Raw genomic sequence first — 19,500 nt, 5'->3', positions numbered from 1 at the left:
TCAGCACCTGTTTTTCTCACTTCTATAAGGATCCTCTCAATGGTGAAGGTCTTTTTCTGGGCCATTATAAATGCCAACAACATTAGTTCAAAGTGCATAGATTTCGTAAACACTGGATAGGAAGTGATTTAGTTTAGCAAACATTTTGGCATATTGATCCTGTGCTTGGAATTGTGCTGATCAGTGGGTAAGAGAGACAAAATCACAGAGCAGTTCAGCATCTGAGCTAGAGGCGGATGGCCTTGGTTCCATCAATTCACTGAAATGTGACCTTGGCCAAATTCCTGTGTCTTTCTGCTTCAGTGTTCCAATCGTAAAATGGGCATAATGATGGGATCAGCCTCAAATGTTATTGTGAATACTAAGTGAAGTAAGTGAGAACAATGCCTTGTATGTAGTATAAATAAGCATCATCATCATCATCACTTATTAATACATTCTTGCAGGGCAAGGATTGAGGTATCTTCCCCTTTTTATCCACCAAGTGCCCAGTGAAGAACCTGTAGCACAGTAGCTACTTAGGTTTTTGTAGAGATATTAAAATACAGTGGAATGCCTCAAGTTGCTTACACTATCTTCTTAGTAAATGCCCTAATTTCAGCCCAGATTCATTCAATCAGGGAAAATTTATACTGTATACAGCATCTCAGCCTCTAGGATGTCTCCTATCTCTCTCACTACCTGTCCATCTTCAGTTTGCATTATAGGAAAACTGGGAGTTCAAAAAAAAAAGGGAGAGTGAAGTAGATAAAAGAAGACAGAGATGAGAAAGAGAAATTTAAAGTGGATGGAGAGTGGCCAAAGCAAGACACAAATGAAGACCTCCAAGGAGAATAAAATTAACAGGAAACTACACTCTTCTCATGCCTGCACAATGCTTCCACTCTCATGGGACACCTCATGTGAGTTCCCTTGCTTAGTCGAACTCTGTCTCCTCATTCCTCCAGGCACTCACATCTAACTATCCTTGCTGGTCCAAGGATGTGTTCCTCCTAAGGCCCACAGGAAAATTTTTAACACAAAACATAATTTCCTGAGAAGCTTAAGTAGGTACTGCTTAGAGGCCCTTGCTGTTTTCACTCATTAATTCATTCTGCACCAAGTAACTTGCTCATAAACTAAGGTATATTGAGCATTTACTGTGTAGCAGACACTAGACTCAGGTACACAGACAGATGAATAATTCTAAGGTCTTTGCCTCAGAAGATACAAAGAGACATCAGTGTAAATTAATAATTACATGAATGAGATAACTTTAAACAAAAGTATATATGGATGCCATCCTCAAACCCTAACCTTTTCATTTCTTCTCTTCATGCTCAGTTAACTGGTCAATTCAGTTTGCCTATTCAATAATTTTTTAATTTAGCACTTGCTATATGCTAAACGTTTTAGAAATTTGAAGAATAAATAATATTTATTTCCTCCCTGGATCTTTATAAAGTATTAGGGAGACAAAAAATAACTTAAGAAGCACCTCTTAACACACTCTGGAAAGAGTTCATGGAGAAGGTATAGCTTAGCTTGGGCCTGCAGAGAGTGGGTTAGAGTTGGTTGGTACCTAGGAGTCAGAAGAAGAGAAACTACTAAGCAAAGGGAGAAATTTGTGGTCCTCAGGAGAGTGGACAGGCTTGTGGTGGGCTGGAGGGACATGAGAAAAAAATAATGGCTAAATTTGGAGTTTGGGGAAGTAGGAATAGGGGAGATAAAGCTGAATTGATAGAAGTCAAATTATGTAGGACTTAGAAATTTCAGGAAAGAAACCGTTTAATTCACAAAAGTATCCAGTGCATACTTTGCCCAGGACCCCATTTTGCACTTCCTGAGAAAACAGAGAGCTAATAAATGAATTATAGGTTTTCTTTGGTGAATTGAACACATGAGATAGTTCTGTTGTAAAGAGAAGTTGATATCTTATAGATTGGACTTAATATGTAACTGCTTGCCTTGGCCATCTTTATCAAATGTCAGTGCCTGCCACTGCCTTTAAACCTTTTCACTTTGATCTCTCTGTTGTCGTGAGGTCTGTGGGTGGTTACGTAGAACATCATGGTTACCTGGATTCCTACACTAGGCTCACGTTGCTCCCTTTTGTCTGCAGGTCCTAAGAGGATGACAGCTTGTCAACCATATCACAACCCCGTGGGCCAACCTTTCACCTCTCACCTTCCAGACTGAGGTTTTTGAAAATATGTCAACAGGTATGATTTGAAGTGAGGTTGTGGAGACGGAATGTGGGTAAAAGTGCAGTTTCAGTCACACTGAGGAAAATGCTTATTTTTGTGGATAAATAATATGAAAAACAGCAGATGAATAGAAACATATACTGTTTGACTTGAGTAGCTAGACGACCTGAAAGAAATAATAGCAGCAGAGCTACAGAAACAAAACCAAGTAAGTTACCAAACATTTAAACCAAAGTTGAATCTTGTTTATCAAGTGTAGCACATGAAATGTGTGGGACAGAGTCAGGATTGATATGAGTCCTTTAGCTAGAGGGCTGAGAAACAATTTTCTCTTCTTATTCTTGGTCCATGGGGTCCATGGGGTGGCAAAGAGTCAGACACGACTATGTGACTGAACTGAACTGATTCTTCTTGGTTTCAGAATCAAGGTTATACCCAAGACCTTCTTGCTTTCTTACTTTCCCTGTCTTTTTTGACCTGGGCTCCTTGCCCCTGCTGGCTGTGAAGCGAATGAAAGGTGCTATGCTCACCTCCGCACCACTCGTCAATTGAAAACAAAACAAAACAAAACACAACACATGGATAACCTTCCCAGGCCTTCTGAGGGCTTTCCCAATTGTGTAAAAGGACTTTAGCTTATTAAGAACCCCTTCTTAGCCCTCTTTTTTTTTCCCCCTATAGAAAAAAAGTAGTTCCATGAATACAGTGAACTAACCTCATCTAATGTGTCAGAGGAGACATCTTGTGTGCTTGGGAGTATCCTGGGAATTTCACACCGAGGTTAAAACAGGAAGTTTATGGCTAAGGAGGAGGGGCACCAACATGGAAACTGGAGTCTACACAGCTCTAAGGGAAAGAGTCTCCACTTTTCATTTTCATACTCTGCATTTCTGTAGCCAGCAGCCACACTTATGCTGCCAAGCCTGGCCAGGCTGTGATGTGAGCCCAGGAAATGCCTTTGGTGCTTTTGGGACTTCCCCTGCTGGTGCCTTTCCCCACCCTCACTCTTTCCCTGGCCAGCCCACTGGCTGCCAGTCCCTCAAGCCCCCTCCTATTCTCTGGATGGTGCTGCTGAAATTCTCACTCTACTATTGTGTGTGTGCTTAGTCGTTCAGTCATGTCCGACTCTTCGTGACCCCGTGGACTGTAGCCCTCCAGGCTCCTCTGTCCATAGGGATTCTCCAGCCAAGTATGCTGGAGTGGGTTGCCATGACCTCCTTCAGGGGATCTTCCCAACTCAGGAATCGAATCCAGGTCTTCCGCATTGCAGGCAGATTCTTTACCATCTGAGCCACCAGGGAAGCCCCTCCTATTAGATGTGAGAACCAGATTGTAAGAAAAACATATCATGGCAACTGCATTTTCAAAACAAATTAGGAAACAGCAAACAATCAGGATCCCAAGTTGAGGTCCAATTATTTTCCTTTTTCCCAGAAGGAATTTCCAGTTGCTATTTGCCAACTGTCACCATCTTATTATAGTGAATTTGCAAAATGAGGTTTAGATATATTATTTCCCCTTAGTTTATAGCTTGGTACCCATGGAGTGGGTTCCAAGTTCAGTTGAGTTGTTCAGTTGTGTCCACCTCTTTGTGACTCTGTGGGCTGCAGCCCCCCAGGCTTCTCTCTGCCCATGGGATTTTCCAAGCAGGAGTACTGGAGTGGGTTGTCATTTCCTCCTGTGGGGGATCTTCCTGACCCAGGGATCAAACCTGTGTCTCAGTGTCTCCTGTGTTGGCAGGTAGATTCTTTACCACTGAGCTACCTGGGAAGCCCCATGGGTAGAATGGCAGAAATCACTGAAGGTAGTGTCTGCTTTGTCTGCAATATTTGTGCATTATATTTCTTGTTTATTCAAAAATATTTGCTGCTCACTTGCTCAGGGTGGTGGAGGATACCAAAAATAAACAGTTTTCTATTTGGAGGCGGTTCCATTCTAGTGGAAGAAATGAGGCAAGTCTGGTGCTGTTACTTGTAGCAGGATGTGATGGAACCCACAAGAAATGTTCAAGTTAACGGCTATGAAATTATACACAAGAAAGAGACTGCATCTGAAGAGATAGATTTTCTTCTGAGAATTTTAAGAAAGGAGAATTAAGGCCAATTGATCTGACAGTAGGAATGGGTAGAATGATTTGGATCAAAGAGAAAAAGTGTAATCAAAGATGTAAATTTTGTGATCTATAAATAAAGATGGGAACTGTTTGGTTTCTTCATAGAGAGCTGATGCTGTGTGAGGATGTGTGGCCTGCAAAGTATTGAGAAACCACAGGATCTTTGAGCAGGGAAGTACCCTGACAAAGATGTCTTCAAGGCCCAGTGAGAGGTTTCCTTCCACATAACCACATCACGCAGTATCCCGGATTGTAACTACTTCTATACGCACTCTCTTAAAGACTGTAGACTGTAGACAGCAACCACTTCTTGAAGATGAAAGATGAGTATCTAGAGACCTGTCACAGAGTCTGGTACATACCATGGACTTAAAAAAAAAAAAGTGTTTTGAGGAGATAAATGAAAGTATTAGGGTTGACAAGTACTGTAGCAGTACAGAGGAGTATTTTGGAAGGAAATTTGACAGTTTTTGGAGACTGATTTAATGTAATGGGGAAGAAAGATGGTTTTCAACTGAGTAAGTTTGAGACTGAAGATAGTCCTGAACAGAAACAAGGTGGTCAGTGAGCCCTCAGCACTGCTATTCTGATGGGAAATATGCTGGTGCATGCGTGCTTCCAAACCCTCATCCATAGAATTATTCAAGCTGAAATAGCATTCGCAATCCCTGTGAACAGATGTCAATCAGACAACATCATGAAACAAAATCAGTATGTTTAAGAAAATTCATGTTTGATTACACATAGTTTTTAGAACTTTTGTATACTAAAAAGTGAATCATGTACTTGTGTGGTGCTTTTTGAATGTCTCTATGCAGCTTAATATCTTGCCTTATGTTTAATGCATGAACAATCCTTTTTACTTTCAATAAATTAAGGAAACTCCCATAAAAAGGATAGAAAGAAAGTGGTGGATCTCTTATTCATTAAATTATTATATTACATATGACAATAATTATTACACTATCTATGGTAATATATGATGACTCTGCCCTGTTACTTCCCTCCAAACATCTGGTTGGGTAGCAGAAGTGGACAAGGTATGAAAGAAATGGTGAGACTGTGGTCACCTTCAGTTCGAACTGGTTGAATTCACTCTTTTTCACTTTTTTTCAATAATATTAATGAAAATTTAAATAGTATTTAATTACAAGGTTTTAAAAAAATTAAACACTGAAAGTTTAACAGGTAAAGTTTATGAAATTAAGCACATTAGCAAAGAAAGATTACTGATGATAGTAGGTAGAGTATCATGTTTAGGAATGCAATTTTTATACAAAAAGACCCAGAAGCAGTGGTCACTACAAGTCAGTTCTCCAAAACTACAAAGTACTGCAGGTCTTTGGAGCAAGGAGATATGGTTTATGGCTGGGTGATCCAGAAAGTATTCATGTATTTCAGGGTATATGAGCTTAGCCTTGAATTATGGGTAGATTTGCAATAGGCAGAAATGCAAGGAAAAAGATTCCAAATAACAAACAGCAGAAAGCTGTACTGTTCTATGGCTGCTGCATAGTGGAACTAGAATATCGACTATGCTGTAAGTCTACAACCATTAAGAATATGTATCCCAGAAGTTAACCAGGAAACACATAAAGAATAGAAATGTTCCCAATTACACAGCTGCAAAAATTAAGTTAGATGTCACAGAGTAGTAAGAATGTGTAATAAAATTCAAGTTTGTTGCAATTTATACCATGTAGGAAAAATGCAATTCCTCTGGAAAGAACTTTACTTCCTCATTAACTTATAATTATAGATGTACTTAATTCTATCAATAATTTATTTTTATTGGTAATGAATATTAGTACTTTAGCCTAAAGCATCTCTATTCCTTGTATGCCAAGTAGTTAATGACCTGCAAATGAACTCTTAAATATGCTAAGGAAGCTCATTATTTAAGGTAATTATTTAGCAAAGCAATGATCCTTTGGTTATGCAAATTACTGACATTAAATTATAACTTCATAGGTATCCAATTTTTATGTTTCATTCTGGCCCTCAAAATGACCTTTCAATCCAACTATTGCTTGCTCCAAAGTTAAGATGAATAATGGGAAGATGAAAATTCATAACTCAAGAGTGACAAAGAAAATTTTACCCACATCTCAAAAGTGCTAATCGTTCAGTTGTGTCCAACTCTTTGCGACCCCATGGACTGTAGCTCATTAGGCTCCTCTGTCCATGGAATTCTCCAGGCAGGAATGCTGGAGCGGGTAGCCATTTCCTTCTCCAGCGGATCTTCCCAACCCAAGAATCAAACTGGGGTCTTCTGCATTGCAGGCAGATTCTTAACCATCTGAGCCAGCAGGGAAGCCCACATCTAGGGATTCCTCCATTTTCTGCAGGTGACGGAGCTGGAGCCCAGGGTGATGATGATGATGTTAGCTTTGGTTTGTTCGAGTCCCTCTGCTGGGTAGTTGTATAAATTTATGAATGTTATGTGCCAATTATAAGACATATTTTTGGCTTTAGTGTCACTTTATTGGAAGACCACCTTCATCAGATGTGTGTGTGTGTGTGCGCCAAGTTGCTTCAGTCATGTCTGACTCTTTTGTGACCCTATGGACTGTAGCCCAACAGGTTCCTCTGTCCATGGGATTCTCCAGGCAAGAATAATGAAGTGGGTTGCTATGCCCTTCTCCAGGGCATCTTCCTGACCTAGGGATCAAACCCACATCTCATGTCTCCTGCACTGGCAAGTAGGCTCTTTACTGCTAGCACCACTTGGGAAACCCCACCTTCATCAGATAGACATTTATAATTTACTTTTTTTGTGTGCTTATTAAGTGACAAACACTTAACCCGGTACTGGAAACAATTTGTGTACATATTTTTTTGACTTTAACATCATGTTGTTTGAAGGCCATTTTCATCAGATAGACATTTATGATTTACTTTTTGGTGTGCCTACTAAGTGCCAAACACTTACTAGGTAGTGGAAATTATCTGTGCCTGGTAGCATAGAGGAGGGGTGAGCAGGAGAAAGAAGCAAACAAATCAATATACCTTTTCACTGTATGCTGAGTGAGACAACTGAGTGATGGTCAGACACTCTGAGGATATTTGGAAGAAACCTCTGGTCCAGACTGGGAGTACAAGAGGAGGTTTTGAAAGAAGTGAAAACAGATTGAGGGCCAAGGAGTAAAAATTGGAGACAGGGAGTCAGGCTGTCTTAGGCAGAGAGAAAAAGTCTGTGACAGGAGGTGAGTAGCTTTGGACCATCCTCTGGATTGCAAATCACTCAGGGTGGCCGAGTGTTATCCCAGGGAGGGTGGTGAACAATGAGGCTGGAGAGGGAAGAGGGAAAACAGAGGCCAGAAGTTTTTATTTCCTTAAATGATAAGGGTTTTTAAACTCAGATTTGCATTTTAGGAAGATCACATTCGCTTTAGCATTATGTAAGGCTGTCAAGACAGTTGTGATATCAACAGATAAGGTTCTGCTGCATGGCACAGGGAACTGTATTGATGGCATGGTATGTAGTGAGCACGTGTGTCTGTGTGCTCAGTCGTGTCTGACTCTTTGCAGCCTCATGGACTGTAGCCCGCCAGGCTCCTCTGTCCATAGAATTCTCCAGGCAAGAAAACCGGTGTGGGTAGCCATTCCCTTCTCGGGAGGATCTTCTCTACCCGGAGATCAAGCCCACATATCCTGTGTCTCCTGCATTGGCAGGTGGGTTCTTTACCACTGTGCCACCTGGGAAGCCTATTATATTCAATATCCTGTAATAAACTGTAATGGAAAAAATATGAAAAAGAGTATAGATATGTGTAATTGGATGACTTTGATGTATAGCAGAAATTAACACATTATAAATCAACTATACTTCAATAAAATTTAAACATATGTATCTAGTAGCCTATGTAGTAGGGACCAAATGTAGAAGAGTCTGCTGTACACTGAGTTAACCCTTAGTTAATTCCTGCATCTGGGCACATGAGATTTGAGACAGTGTCTCTTTACTAACATACATGTCTAACATTCAGAATATTAACAGTCACAGGCTGTGCTCATATTTGCTAGTTCAATGTCTGTTCCAGGGAGACGGTCTCAGATTCAGTCAAGGAGAATCACAGGAAGATATTGACGTTAACTCACATAAAAGTTAACAAAAGAAGCCACAGAAGAGACCAAGAAAATTGAACGCACTCAAGACAATCACAAAGGGGAATGAAAATGATCTGGCTATTGATTGGTGGGGACTGAGAGACAGGAGGAAATAGTGGACAACTTGCCTCCTGGTTTGAGTCAACAGCTGGATAGTGTTGGTTGGTTTTCGGAGAGGAGTACAAGAGGAGAGAATGGTGGGGGTGGCGATACTGGTTACAGTTTATCTGAGGTATCCTAGGAGCACCGAGGCAGAGGTGTTTGTCTGGCGGTATTTGATCATATGAATTTGAACTCAGGGAAGAGGCAGGAACAAGAGCTGTTTAGAAGTCATCAGACAACAAGTGGGAGCTGGAGCCATTCCTGGTGGACAGTGTCTCCCAAGCAGAGTGTGAAGAGTAAGAGGCCACCATCCTGAGTGATGAATCTTCAGTGTTGCACATGCTACAATGCATCGAACACACACACACACACACAACTTGACAATATGAGGGACTCGTGCTTAGTTGCTGAGTTGTGTACAACTCTTTGCGACCCCATGAACTGTAGCCTGCCAGGCTCCTCTGTCCATGAGGCAAGAATACTGGAGTGGGTTGCCATTTCCTGCGAAATGATAAGTCACATCATAACAGACAAAACTTAACCAAACTCCTGCCTCCATTCTCTTACAGATCTTAGTGTTTCGCAAGCCTGCTTTGACAGGAGGAGGTGAAGTGTATTCGCAAACGTGTCCCTTTATGGTCCAGAACATCCGTCCCCTACATTTCCCCCTCACTTGGCTAAATGTGTGTTTTTAGGCTTCTTTGTATAGAGAACCGGAGAAGGCAATGGCACCCCACTCCAGTACTCTTTTGCCTGGAAAATCCCATGGATGGAGGAGCCTGGAAGGCTTCAGTCCATGGGGTCGCTAAGAGTCGGACACGACTGAGCGACTTCACTTTCGCTTTTCCCTTTCATGCACTGGAGGAGGAAATGGCAACCCACTCCAGTATTCTTGCCTGGAGAATCCCAGGGATGGCAGAGCCTGGTGGGCTGCCATCTATGGGGTCGCAAAGAGTCGGACACGACTGAAGCGACTTAGCAGCAGCAGCAGCGGTATAGAGAACATTGAGAGGCCATTGTCTTCACGTGGTCCTCTCTTTCCTGAATACTAAAAAGACTAGGAGAATTTTAATTGATCTCAATACAAAGTTGAGGGGAAAATTGCCCTCAATTTATATCAAGTTATCTCTAACATATACATTTAGTTGCTTGTTTCCTAATTTATTGCTTTTTCCTAAATCCTCTCCATTTCTTCTACCCATTCTTTTTCTCAGTTCCTTATCTACAAGCTTTTGTACCTGTCAGGATTACTAAAACCGACTTTCAATGTTTCTTGCTTTCTGCCTCCTCTGAAATCCTTCTGAATACAGCTGCCAGCATGTTTCCAAATCTCTACTTTCATGAGGTCACCCACCCAAGGGTTGACAATGATTTTTCCATGGCAGTCAAGTGCAGCTTTCTTTCCTTCCAGATTCTCCAGAATAAAACCACACCACTCAGCCTGTGCTATTCTATTGAACAACTCCTTGACAGAACTCTTCAAAGCAACCAGACTTAACTCTTTACTAACTCTTCCTGGGAGTCTGCTATTATTCTTATACTTGCTATCCATTTTGCCAAGTGAGGATCTCAACAGTAATAAACATGATTTATTAGAAAGAGCACAAAGATGAGATTAAGAAACCTTTACCCTAGGTTTGGAGCCTAGGGATCCCTTTGGCAAGGTGTTTAAGTACTCTTCTACACAAGATAAATATATCTGCTAACACATTCTACAGTTATGTTGATGAGAAAATGAGATAAGTGCTTTCTAAACTATCAAGAGCTACATAAAGCAAATCTTATCTAACTAAAAATTACTCTTATCTGAAACTCCAGAATACATGATTTTAAAACTATGTATATATATTTGGTATCTTTGAAAATTTCAGCCTTTTCAGATACAAATTACAAATGACTACTATTTGAAATAATTTCAAAAAGGGACCTGGAAGCTGGGAACAGAGATAGAGGCCAACTATTCAGCGAATTCTCAACACTGGCTTTCAACAAAAGTGACCTGTATAACTTTTACTTAGTTAACCTGGAATGCAGAACAACACTCTTGCCAGCAACATTCCTATGAGGAGAAATGTCATTCCCTGTCAGAGGGAACGACAGCTTCAGCAGTCAGTAAGACTGAGCCATGAAATCAAAAAGATAATCATTAAAAATTTGGTTGAGCAATCCAAACCTAAACACTCAAAAGCAGTTAAGTGCTTTTTAATATACATATTATCTACAACAAAGCAAAAGCAGATACACAAGCAAATCATTGTAACTTTGTTGCAGAAAGGTTTTAAAAAAGTGGTGAATAAGTAAATGGAAATTAGAAGTACACTACTCATCAGCACTAATTTAAGGATTAAGTGTCCTATTAACAAAGGATTAAAGGATCAAAATGCCATTTGGATTGCAGTTTTTATTTCAACAAATATAAAAGTATTTAAGAGCTTGTGTAGCTTCACTCAAGTCTTTCATCTGTAAGCCTTCTTTCTGTCTTATACCAGCTTTCCTTCTATCTTTGTTTTAAAGACTGTCCTCAGATAGGGGACAGACTATTAATTTTCCTAATGCCCACAGATCTCCCAAGCCATCTCCTCCATTGTTGCCTGTATTGCTGGTCTTTCCCATACAGCATCATTGACTTTGGGCTATACATGAATTATTTCCAAAAGTATATGTTTTCATTTTCCAAATAGATTGAAAGCTCCATGAGGTCAACACAAAATCTAATACTCTCTATTCCTTATACTGACCATCAAGATACATACTAAAACTCTTTAACAAATATTTCTAGAGTGACTGAAATCAAACCTAAAAAACAGAAATCTGTTATCTATGGTTTCACAGCTATAAAGGTAACATAAGTAAAATATTTATTATGAAAATGTAAACTTAGCTCTTCACAAATATTTACAACTGAAGTGTTTAGAGAACAGTATTTATTTATGGACTAATATCTTATTCAGTTAATGAACTGCATTTTATAAAAAGCGGTGCTTTAACAATCAATTTCCAATTACTAATCAAGTCAGAATGCTTAGAGAAGCTGGGACAGTTCATTTGAGATACTCCAGTTGATACCATGCCAGTGGGTTTATAAACAGAGCATGAATATATATATATATATATATATTACATATACATATATATAGTACAAAAATATTTTGTTTGAATTCTGTATTTCTTGATGGAACTTGAAATTAAAATGGTATTCACATGACCAAATAAATCTACCACAACTATTAATAGTTGGGGGAATATTGGCAAGAAGAGTGTTTCTTTTATTCGCTCTTATTTTTAAAGTATTTTTAAGTAAAAAGGGCAGCACCATTTTTAGAGTTTGCTGAGAACTTCAAATATCTAGTCCCCAGAAGCAAGATTCATCATGAGGAACATCTAAGGCCTAACCAAGTTTTCAAAATAGTGCCCACATATACCATACTCGTTGAACAAATTCAGGTTTATTGAAAGTAAACATTTACATTGGCTACAATGTTAGAACTATTACAAAGCTGGATAAAAGAGGCTTAAGTAGCAATAGAAAGCAAGTGCAGTAAAAAGTGAATAGAGAAAATATTTGGCCTTAGTGATCTTTTGACAGTATTTACATTATGTACATATTGTTAAATATTTATAGTAACTCTAAGGCACCAAAGGCTAAATAGCAGGTTGCAATACTATTTTGCTCACAAAAGTCAATAAATTTATTGTAAAGAAGGCTGTAGAGTTAAAGAAACATAGGCATGTCTTAATGTTTACATAAAGGAGTGGCTGTATTTTTTAAAATCTCAAATGATACATTAAATATTGGGCAATTGAAGAAATTATTTTCAGGACATTAAATTATGTTGACTATGTAAATAAGCACTATTTTTTACTGACTTGCTGGTAAATGTGTAATGTAATCTATTCTTCAACACAGCTTTTTCACACTCATGGATATGTTTTGTCTAAAAACTATTTGAAATTCCTTTGAACTACAAAAACTTATCCTAATATACCAGTGTATACAAAATTCCCAACAAAAATTTACTGGGTAATAATATACATCAAATTTATAATCTGACAAAAATTTAGCAGGCATTCAATGCTAGAATACTTGAATATTCAGTCTGCCATTGTGGTATAGCAGTTGGGTATTTTAATCCTTTAATTGTTAAGAGTGGGCAATTTTTTGCAGCTTCAGGTGAATGGACATAAAATTGACCCATGTAGAAAACCAGTCTTAAAGGGAACTAATTATCTTTAAATTTTGCAGATTGAAACCCCTTCACATAATTCATTGGGTGATAACTATGTTATTTATCACTGGTGACTGAAATATCCATATTACCATACTGTCAAGAGGTAATTGACAACAAAGATCCAGCATGGTCTTGACTGTTTAATTATTTGATCACTTCTATTTGTAAAATTTTATTTGATCCTTATACTGGAAACCCAATTTATCTTAACAGACATTCTATCATTCATCTTGAGGTAGTATTATAATGAAGATTTCAGCAGGACAATAGAATATCATCATAATATTTTTAAAATGTGCTTCAAGTGCCACCATGAAATCCATATATTTAGATGGCAGACAGTCCAAGGTTGAATGTCCCTTCATGACATACTAAATCACTATCTGATGAAGTCATTCAAACTTTAACAAGGATGATGAAGTCTTCCTTAGAATTTTCTAAAACCCCATGCCCTAAGGCAAATTACGGTATTGCAGTATAAAGTACTGCTAAAATTCTTTCAGTGATAATAAAGATTCATAGACTTACATATTAAAAGTTTCCTTTCTTTTAGCTAAGGGGAGAATAATTGAGAGATTTCTTTTCTAAACTCTTAAATTTTTCAGTGAGAAATATCATAGCATTAAAATAGCTTGCTTAAGTTTCTTATATCACATAGTATTTGAGAATGAATTTAAGGAGGTGACACTCTTACATTTATATTTTAAATTTAAAAACCACCTTCAAATCCAATATTTGACTGAGATTTGTTGAGCAACAAAATAAAAATAACTGTAACAGAATACAATTTAAGGCATCAAAGTACCTCACCATAATGTATGTTATAGCACTAGGCTATAAGTATATTATTACTGTTTTTCTCTTCTCGAATGTTTGATCATTTTCCTCTTCTTAAATACAGTGGACAATGACAGAGGACAAGTTATTCATAGTGAAATGTTTACAAAATCAGTAATGCAGGAACAAAAAGTAGAACTAATAAATTAAGGCTCTTCTAAGAATGAAAATGATTGTTTTTGCTCAGTGAGTTAATATTAAGCAGTAATGGCTACATCAATAATGTAACTATTACAAAGCATCAGTGAACAGACTTCGAATGATTATAGAAGAACAACACAATATCACGTTTGGAATCATCAAATAAGTCAAAAGATAATATCTTAAAAGAGGTGACTGAATCAAGGCGTGATAATAATGTTTAAACTTCTAAATTTAAAGGACCTGCTTGGATTTTGAAAGCATGATATTCACCTACTAATGGGTATTGAAATTAGATTCTGTAGAAATAAAGATAAGCATCAGTATACTATAGTATTCCCAACATCAAAAATCCAATTAAAAGACTGGATTTTAGAATACTGGCTTAAATATTTACTTTTAGAATATTGGCTTAAAAAGGCTCTGACAATTTTTCAAAAAAAATTAAAATCTGTCGGTCTGCTTTGCATTCAATTATCATTAGAAGACATTATCATAAAAGATGTCTATTATCTGTAATAATTTAGCGGGCATTAAAGCTATCAATTACTTCCCCTGCTCTGTTAGCTGAATCTACTTTCATGCTTAAGTTAACAGTAGAAGTTTGTATTATGAAGTTTTATCTCCTCTAAATAGTCTCCCTTGAGTCCTCCAAGCTCCCTTTCCAGTTCAGCTTCTAACACTAACTCCTTACTGATCACTCAACTGTTAAATAAACCCTGACTGGATTGGTGGTTTTTAAATTATGCTTGGAGGTACTACAGAGAGTTTTTGGAGGTGCCTCAGTGGTCCTAGTGGCCAAACATATGTGGTTTCAGGATTTCAATTTCCAAATCCTGCTATTACAGCCTTATATTTATGTCATATAAATGAATGTCCCACAAAATTATTTTGAAAAAGTGATTTTGTTACTTTTTAAAACACAGTAAAGGGACTTGGGAGACTATGGGAGTCATGGCAGAAAGAAGCAAGTAGTCCTCGTGCCCCAGGTAAAGTCTTCAAATATCCGGTCCCAGGAGACTGAATAAGATACTCTAACTTGGCCCTGCCATACCAGTATTATCCTTCAGTCTGGCCTTGAGTTCAGAGGCACAAGTCAAAACGGATCAATATTTTAAGTGGATCCTATCACAATGATGAATATCCCAACCACTTCAAGTCTATTTTTGCAGAAATAAGTGGCATATCAATTATTTACAATATAAGAAAACAAATGATTAAGAAATGCTTCCTAGATGGCAACCCTTAACAATGTGGATGACCTTTTTTCTCACCTTTTATACCAAAGGAAATACGCACAGAATTTATAATATTACACTTGCAAATGAGTGTACATTTAAAATTTTTTCTTTTTAAATAGAGTCAGATATGAGCCTTGATTCAGGGTTTGAATAGAGTGGCAGACTTGCTAATTAAACTGCTCTCATGAATGGCCTTATTCCAAAAACATCATGCAGGAAAATAAACACTGTCAATTAAAACTTGTAATGAATAAGAACTTAGGATCCAAAGAAACAGAAACGATTTTGATGAGCACATGACTCGAAAAGAGAATGCTGAGCTGGTGTTATTGTTCTCTGTAAACGTATTCATATTCTTTTAATATAAAAGAAATTTCAAAGTTTGTCTTCTTTCTCAATATGAAAAACAAACTAAGCACAGGTCTTAAATGAAAAAATATAAAAAGGCTGGTGTGGTATAAATAAATGTAAAAAACATTCCATTGTAGGAAATAAAAATACATATACTGTTTGTTTAAATTCAAGGTCTTTCTCTTAAACATGTGATCATTCGAATACAGATTTAGTCCACCAGGGGTGTCTACATACCCCAGATTACAACATTATAACATTATAAGGAGTTTAACTGAAGGGAAAATTCTTTAAACAAATAGAAAATTTGTTTGCAAATATTTTCAGTGAATGAATGGTGATGAATTTGGCTCATATCTTGGTTTATGTCCAGAGAGAATATCATTTTCTTACTGAATATTATTTTCTTTCCATTGAATGAGAACAGCACTGTGGAGCTATGCCATCTTTGTTGTTAAAATACATATATGTGTACATACACACATATATGCACAATTAGACATTTGATGCATGAATCTATAGATATGTATATTACATACTTTTAGGCAAAGCACTGCATCTAAAGAACTAATTGTTTTTATATAAGGAAAAATAACAGATTAGGAAACATCCCTCCCCAAAACATTAGAACTTTCATACTGCTAATTATATAGCACATCAGAATGTGCAAACATTATACTTATTGCAAAGTCTCTTATAGATTTAGACGCCATTATAAAATGCTTTCAATTCTCTTTTGGTACCCTAAGATGTCAGTATATAATATTAAATTTCCAATTAGAGAGTTTAATATAAAAATATCAGCACAAAACTGTTTTTTCAATCTGTTTATTGTGTGAGGAACCCAAACTTCAGTTTAAGTGCTGTTGTAATTTTATTACTAGATTCCATAACCCTACAATTGGTAAATTATATACCATTTTAGGTATTTAATGATATACTTAGAAATACTAAGAAAAAAATCAGTATTCAAAGGGTTAATTTTGTTTATAATAACAATAAATTATTTTATCATCTTCTTCAGTTCAAAATCCAGCTTTGAACCCGAGGAAGGCTTTCAAATCATGTTAATTAAATGGTGGTCCTTTAACCAGTAGCAGTTTGATTACCAATTACTCGAAGGATCTCTTTGTGAATGCCTCCTTCTTGTGTGTTAATATTTGCGTCTCCCACTTGGCCATCTTCATAGCTAAAACACAAAAACATAAAATATTCAAAAAGATGAAACATTCAAAAACATTTTCAGAGCATTTAAGACAGCTTAGAAATGCTATCTGATACCTGAAGTACAGTCCAAAGGAATCAAGAGAAAGACAATTCTCAGTTATATTTAATAACATGATCACATTACTAAACGTTGAAAAGGTCACACGACTAAACACATGATTATTCCACATCATGTCCTGATGTGCCCCTTCATTTTAAATTTTAACCCCCCATAAAGCATTGCTTGAATGCAGGAAGCACCCCAGTGTCTTTGGCCCTGCAAACATTTCCCACAGCAGTTGTTATATGAAGCCTGCTGAGAAAGAATATACTGACTTCAGTTTTATGTTCCTTGGTTTCTTGACTTCTTTGCTCCACTCTTATTTCAATTATTTCTTTATTTTCTGATCAGTAACACTCTCAGAAAAGTCACTTCACCTTCCGCCATTGCTCCTATGGGATTCTTGCCTTTTAATTACTATTCTGTTGTAATCGGTGCTGTATTTTTTTTTTTCCTTATCACTGGTTGCTGTATTTAGTCCAGCTAAAACTCTATTCTTATTTATGCTGGTACTACACATAAGAAAGCAAGCCTGCTAAGTTTAGCTAAGCAACAGAAGTGAAAAATACAACATTAAAAGACAGTGATTACTAAGTCCTTTAGAAAGAAATAATTACATTTTAGATGATAATTCATTTCCTCAAATAAACTTACTTGGGCAATAAGAATTTCCCAAGAATGAATTTTTAAACTTCCATGATAATATACAGAGTAGAATAAGTAATGAATTAATTTTACTTCATAAAAACGACTTCAAGACAGAAGCTTTAGAGAAGTGGTAATTACTTCAAAACAGATAACCAGGGGTGTAAGCACAGTGTCTCAGAGATTAATGTGTGCCACTGTCTTTTTCTCACCATACTTAAAATTCTCCTGAAATGGTACAATACAGAAAAAAATGAAATAAATGACATATAACAATGAGAAGTTAGGTCTTTATATAATCGACTGCTTAAAAACCTAGTGATAACTGGCTTTGTATCAAGTTTAAACTCCTAAGGGGGCTTCCTTGGTAGCTTAGATGGTAAAGAATCTGCTTTAATGCAGGAGACCCAGGTTTGACCCCTGGGTTGGGAAGATCCCCTGAAGGAAACGGCTACCCACTCCAGTATTCTTGCCTGGAGAAACCCGTGGACAGAGGAGCCTGGCAGGCTACAGTCCATGGGGTTGCAAAGAGTCAGACACGACTGAGCGATTAACACTTTCTTTTTTAAACTCCTAAGAAATGGCCCCAGGTTGCCTAGTTGGTTAATTCTTACTGTGCAAATACACACATACACATATGTATACATAAGGCATTAGGTGGTGAAACATTATTGTGAAAAAAGAATAGGATATATGGTACAAAGCCCAGTTGTAAATATTTTCTCAGGAGATCAAACAATATTCAGTCATGTCTGACTTTTTATGACCCTATGGACCATAGTCCACTAGGCTCCTCTGTCCATGGGATTCTCCTGGCAAGAATACTAGAGTGGGTTGCCATGCCCTCCTCCAGGAGATCTTTCTGATCCAGTGGTTGAACCTGCAACTCTTTATGTCTCCTGCATTGGCAGGTGGGTTCTTTACCAGTAGTGCCACCTGAGAAGCCCCTGTTACAAACTAGAGAATGTGTAAAGCAAAACACTTTAGAATTATCCAGATCTAATCAGGTGTTTTGTAGCAAACCGTGTAGAAATACATTTTATTGGACAAGTAAAATATGTTAGCCTTGTTTTTGTATAAATTCTGGCTACTCATTGGATCAAGAGTAGGTTGAGCCATCCATAATTTTGAGCAAGGCTGGGGAAGCAACCTGGCTTGCAGGCTTGGCCCAAAGGAGATAATGGTATTTTACCAAACCAACTGAGCTAGCTCCTCTAGGATACAGATTATGGAAAGTTTTTTAAAGAGATTGACAAAAAGAGTATAAAGCAGACACAAAGAAAACCATATTGCTTTGAGAGAAGTGGAAAGAATGGCAGGTCCTAGAATCGTTTTGTTTTTGATGACTTTCCAATTTCAGGTACCAGTCCACCATGTAACTCCAACCTCAATTTCCTCATAGGAGTTTATGTCTGTGCTATCTCTATGGTACTTGGGTATAGTCAACACACTTACTGTGTCCTCTGTGCTTTGGACACAATGTTGAGTAAAATATTCTCATCTTAATAGATACCCCAGCCTACATCTCTCTTCTTTTCAATTTAAAGTGGATCTTGATTAAAATTTGTCTGTAATACATCATAATTTCCATTTTCTCCTTAACCCACTGCAATTATTCTTCAGGTCCTACTACTATCCTGAAAAACACTGACAATGGTTGCCCATGGCAACCAGAAGACTCTATCCACTATGTCTGCAGCATGGGATACAGTTGATGGCTCTTTTTCGTGAAGCTGTGTCATTTCTTCCCTCCTTAGTTGGCCCTTTGATTATTAATTCTCAGTTTCCTTCATTGCATTTTCTTCCCTAACCTCCCATTTCAATGCTGGTTTTATTCACAATTCACTCCTCAGTGTTCTTCCTTTTCATGATATGCAAATTCACTTCAGTCTCTCCTACTGTTGTTACTATCAGCCACTCGCTGATTCCTAAAACTGTATATCCAATCCTTACATCTTGCCCTAACTATACATTTCCTACAGAAATCACAGAGATGGTGTATTTAAAACTGAAGTTAACTTCTTAATTCAAAACTGACTGCTCTTTTCTACTCCGTCAATCTTTAAACTTGAAGTACTACCATCTATCAGGAATAAGAGGAAAACCACTTATTCTTGGTTATTCCATGTGCCCAAATCCAATACATCATCCAGCTATCTCACTTCCAGTTTCCTACTTATTCTCATTTGCAACTTCTCTCAATCTGATGCCATCAACTTCGTTTAGGCCTTCACTGGTAAACAAATCTAGTGGTAAAGAATTAGATTGCCAATGCAGG

At 37.5% G+C, this 19,500-nt stretch overlaps 1 protein-coding gene across 3 annotated transcripts in view; it reads right to left on the bottom strand.

The window, feature by feature from the left end:
• Positions 1-11,937: 11,937 nt before the first annotated feature.
• Positions 11,938-19,500, bottom strand: part of PARP8 (poly(ADP-ribose) polymerase family member 8) — a 200,278-nt gene continuing 192,715 nt past the window's right edge. For all 3 annotated transcript variants that reach the window (XM_081521336.1, XM_081521337.1, XM_081521335.1), the window contains exon 27: positions 11,938-16,499. In XM_081521336.1, the coding sequence (XP_081377462.1) occupies positions 16,397-16,499 (103 nt within the window). In that variant the 3' untranslated portion in view covers positions 11,938-16,396. The remainder of the gene's footprint in view (positions 16,500-19,500) is intronic.

This window comes from Giraffa tippelskirchi, chromosome 8, assembly GCF_054371585.1.
Source record: "Giraffa tippelskirchi isolate mGirTip1 chromosome 8, T2T-mGirTip1v1.2.pri, whole genome shotgun sequence".
NCBI classification, from domain to species: Eukaryota; Metazoa; Chordata; class Mammalia; order Artiodactyla; family Giraffidae; genus Giraffa; species Giraffa tippelskirchi.
The sequence above is the reverse complement of the archived record's forward strand: the minus strand, read 5'-3'. Positions and strand labels throughout refer to the sequence as shown.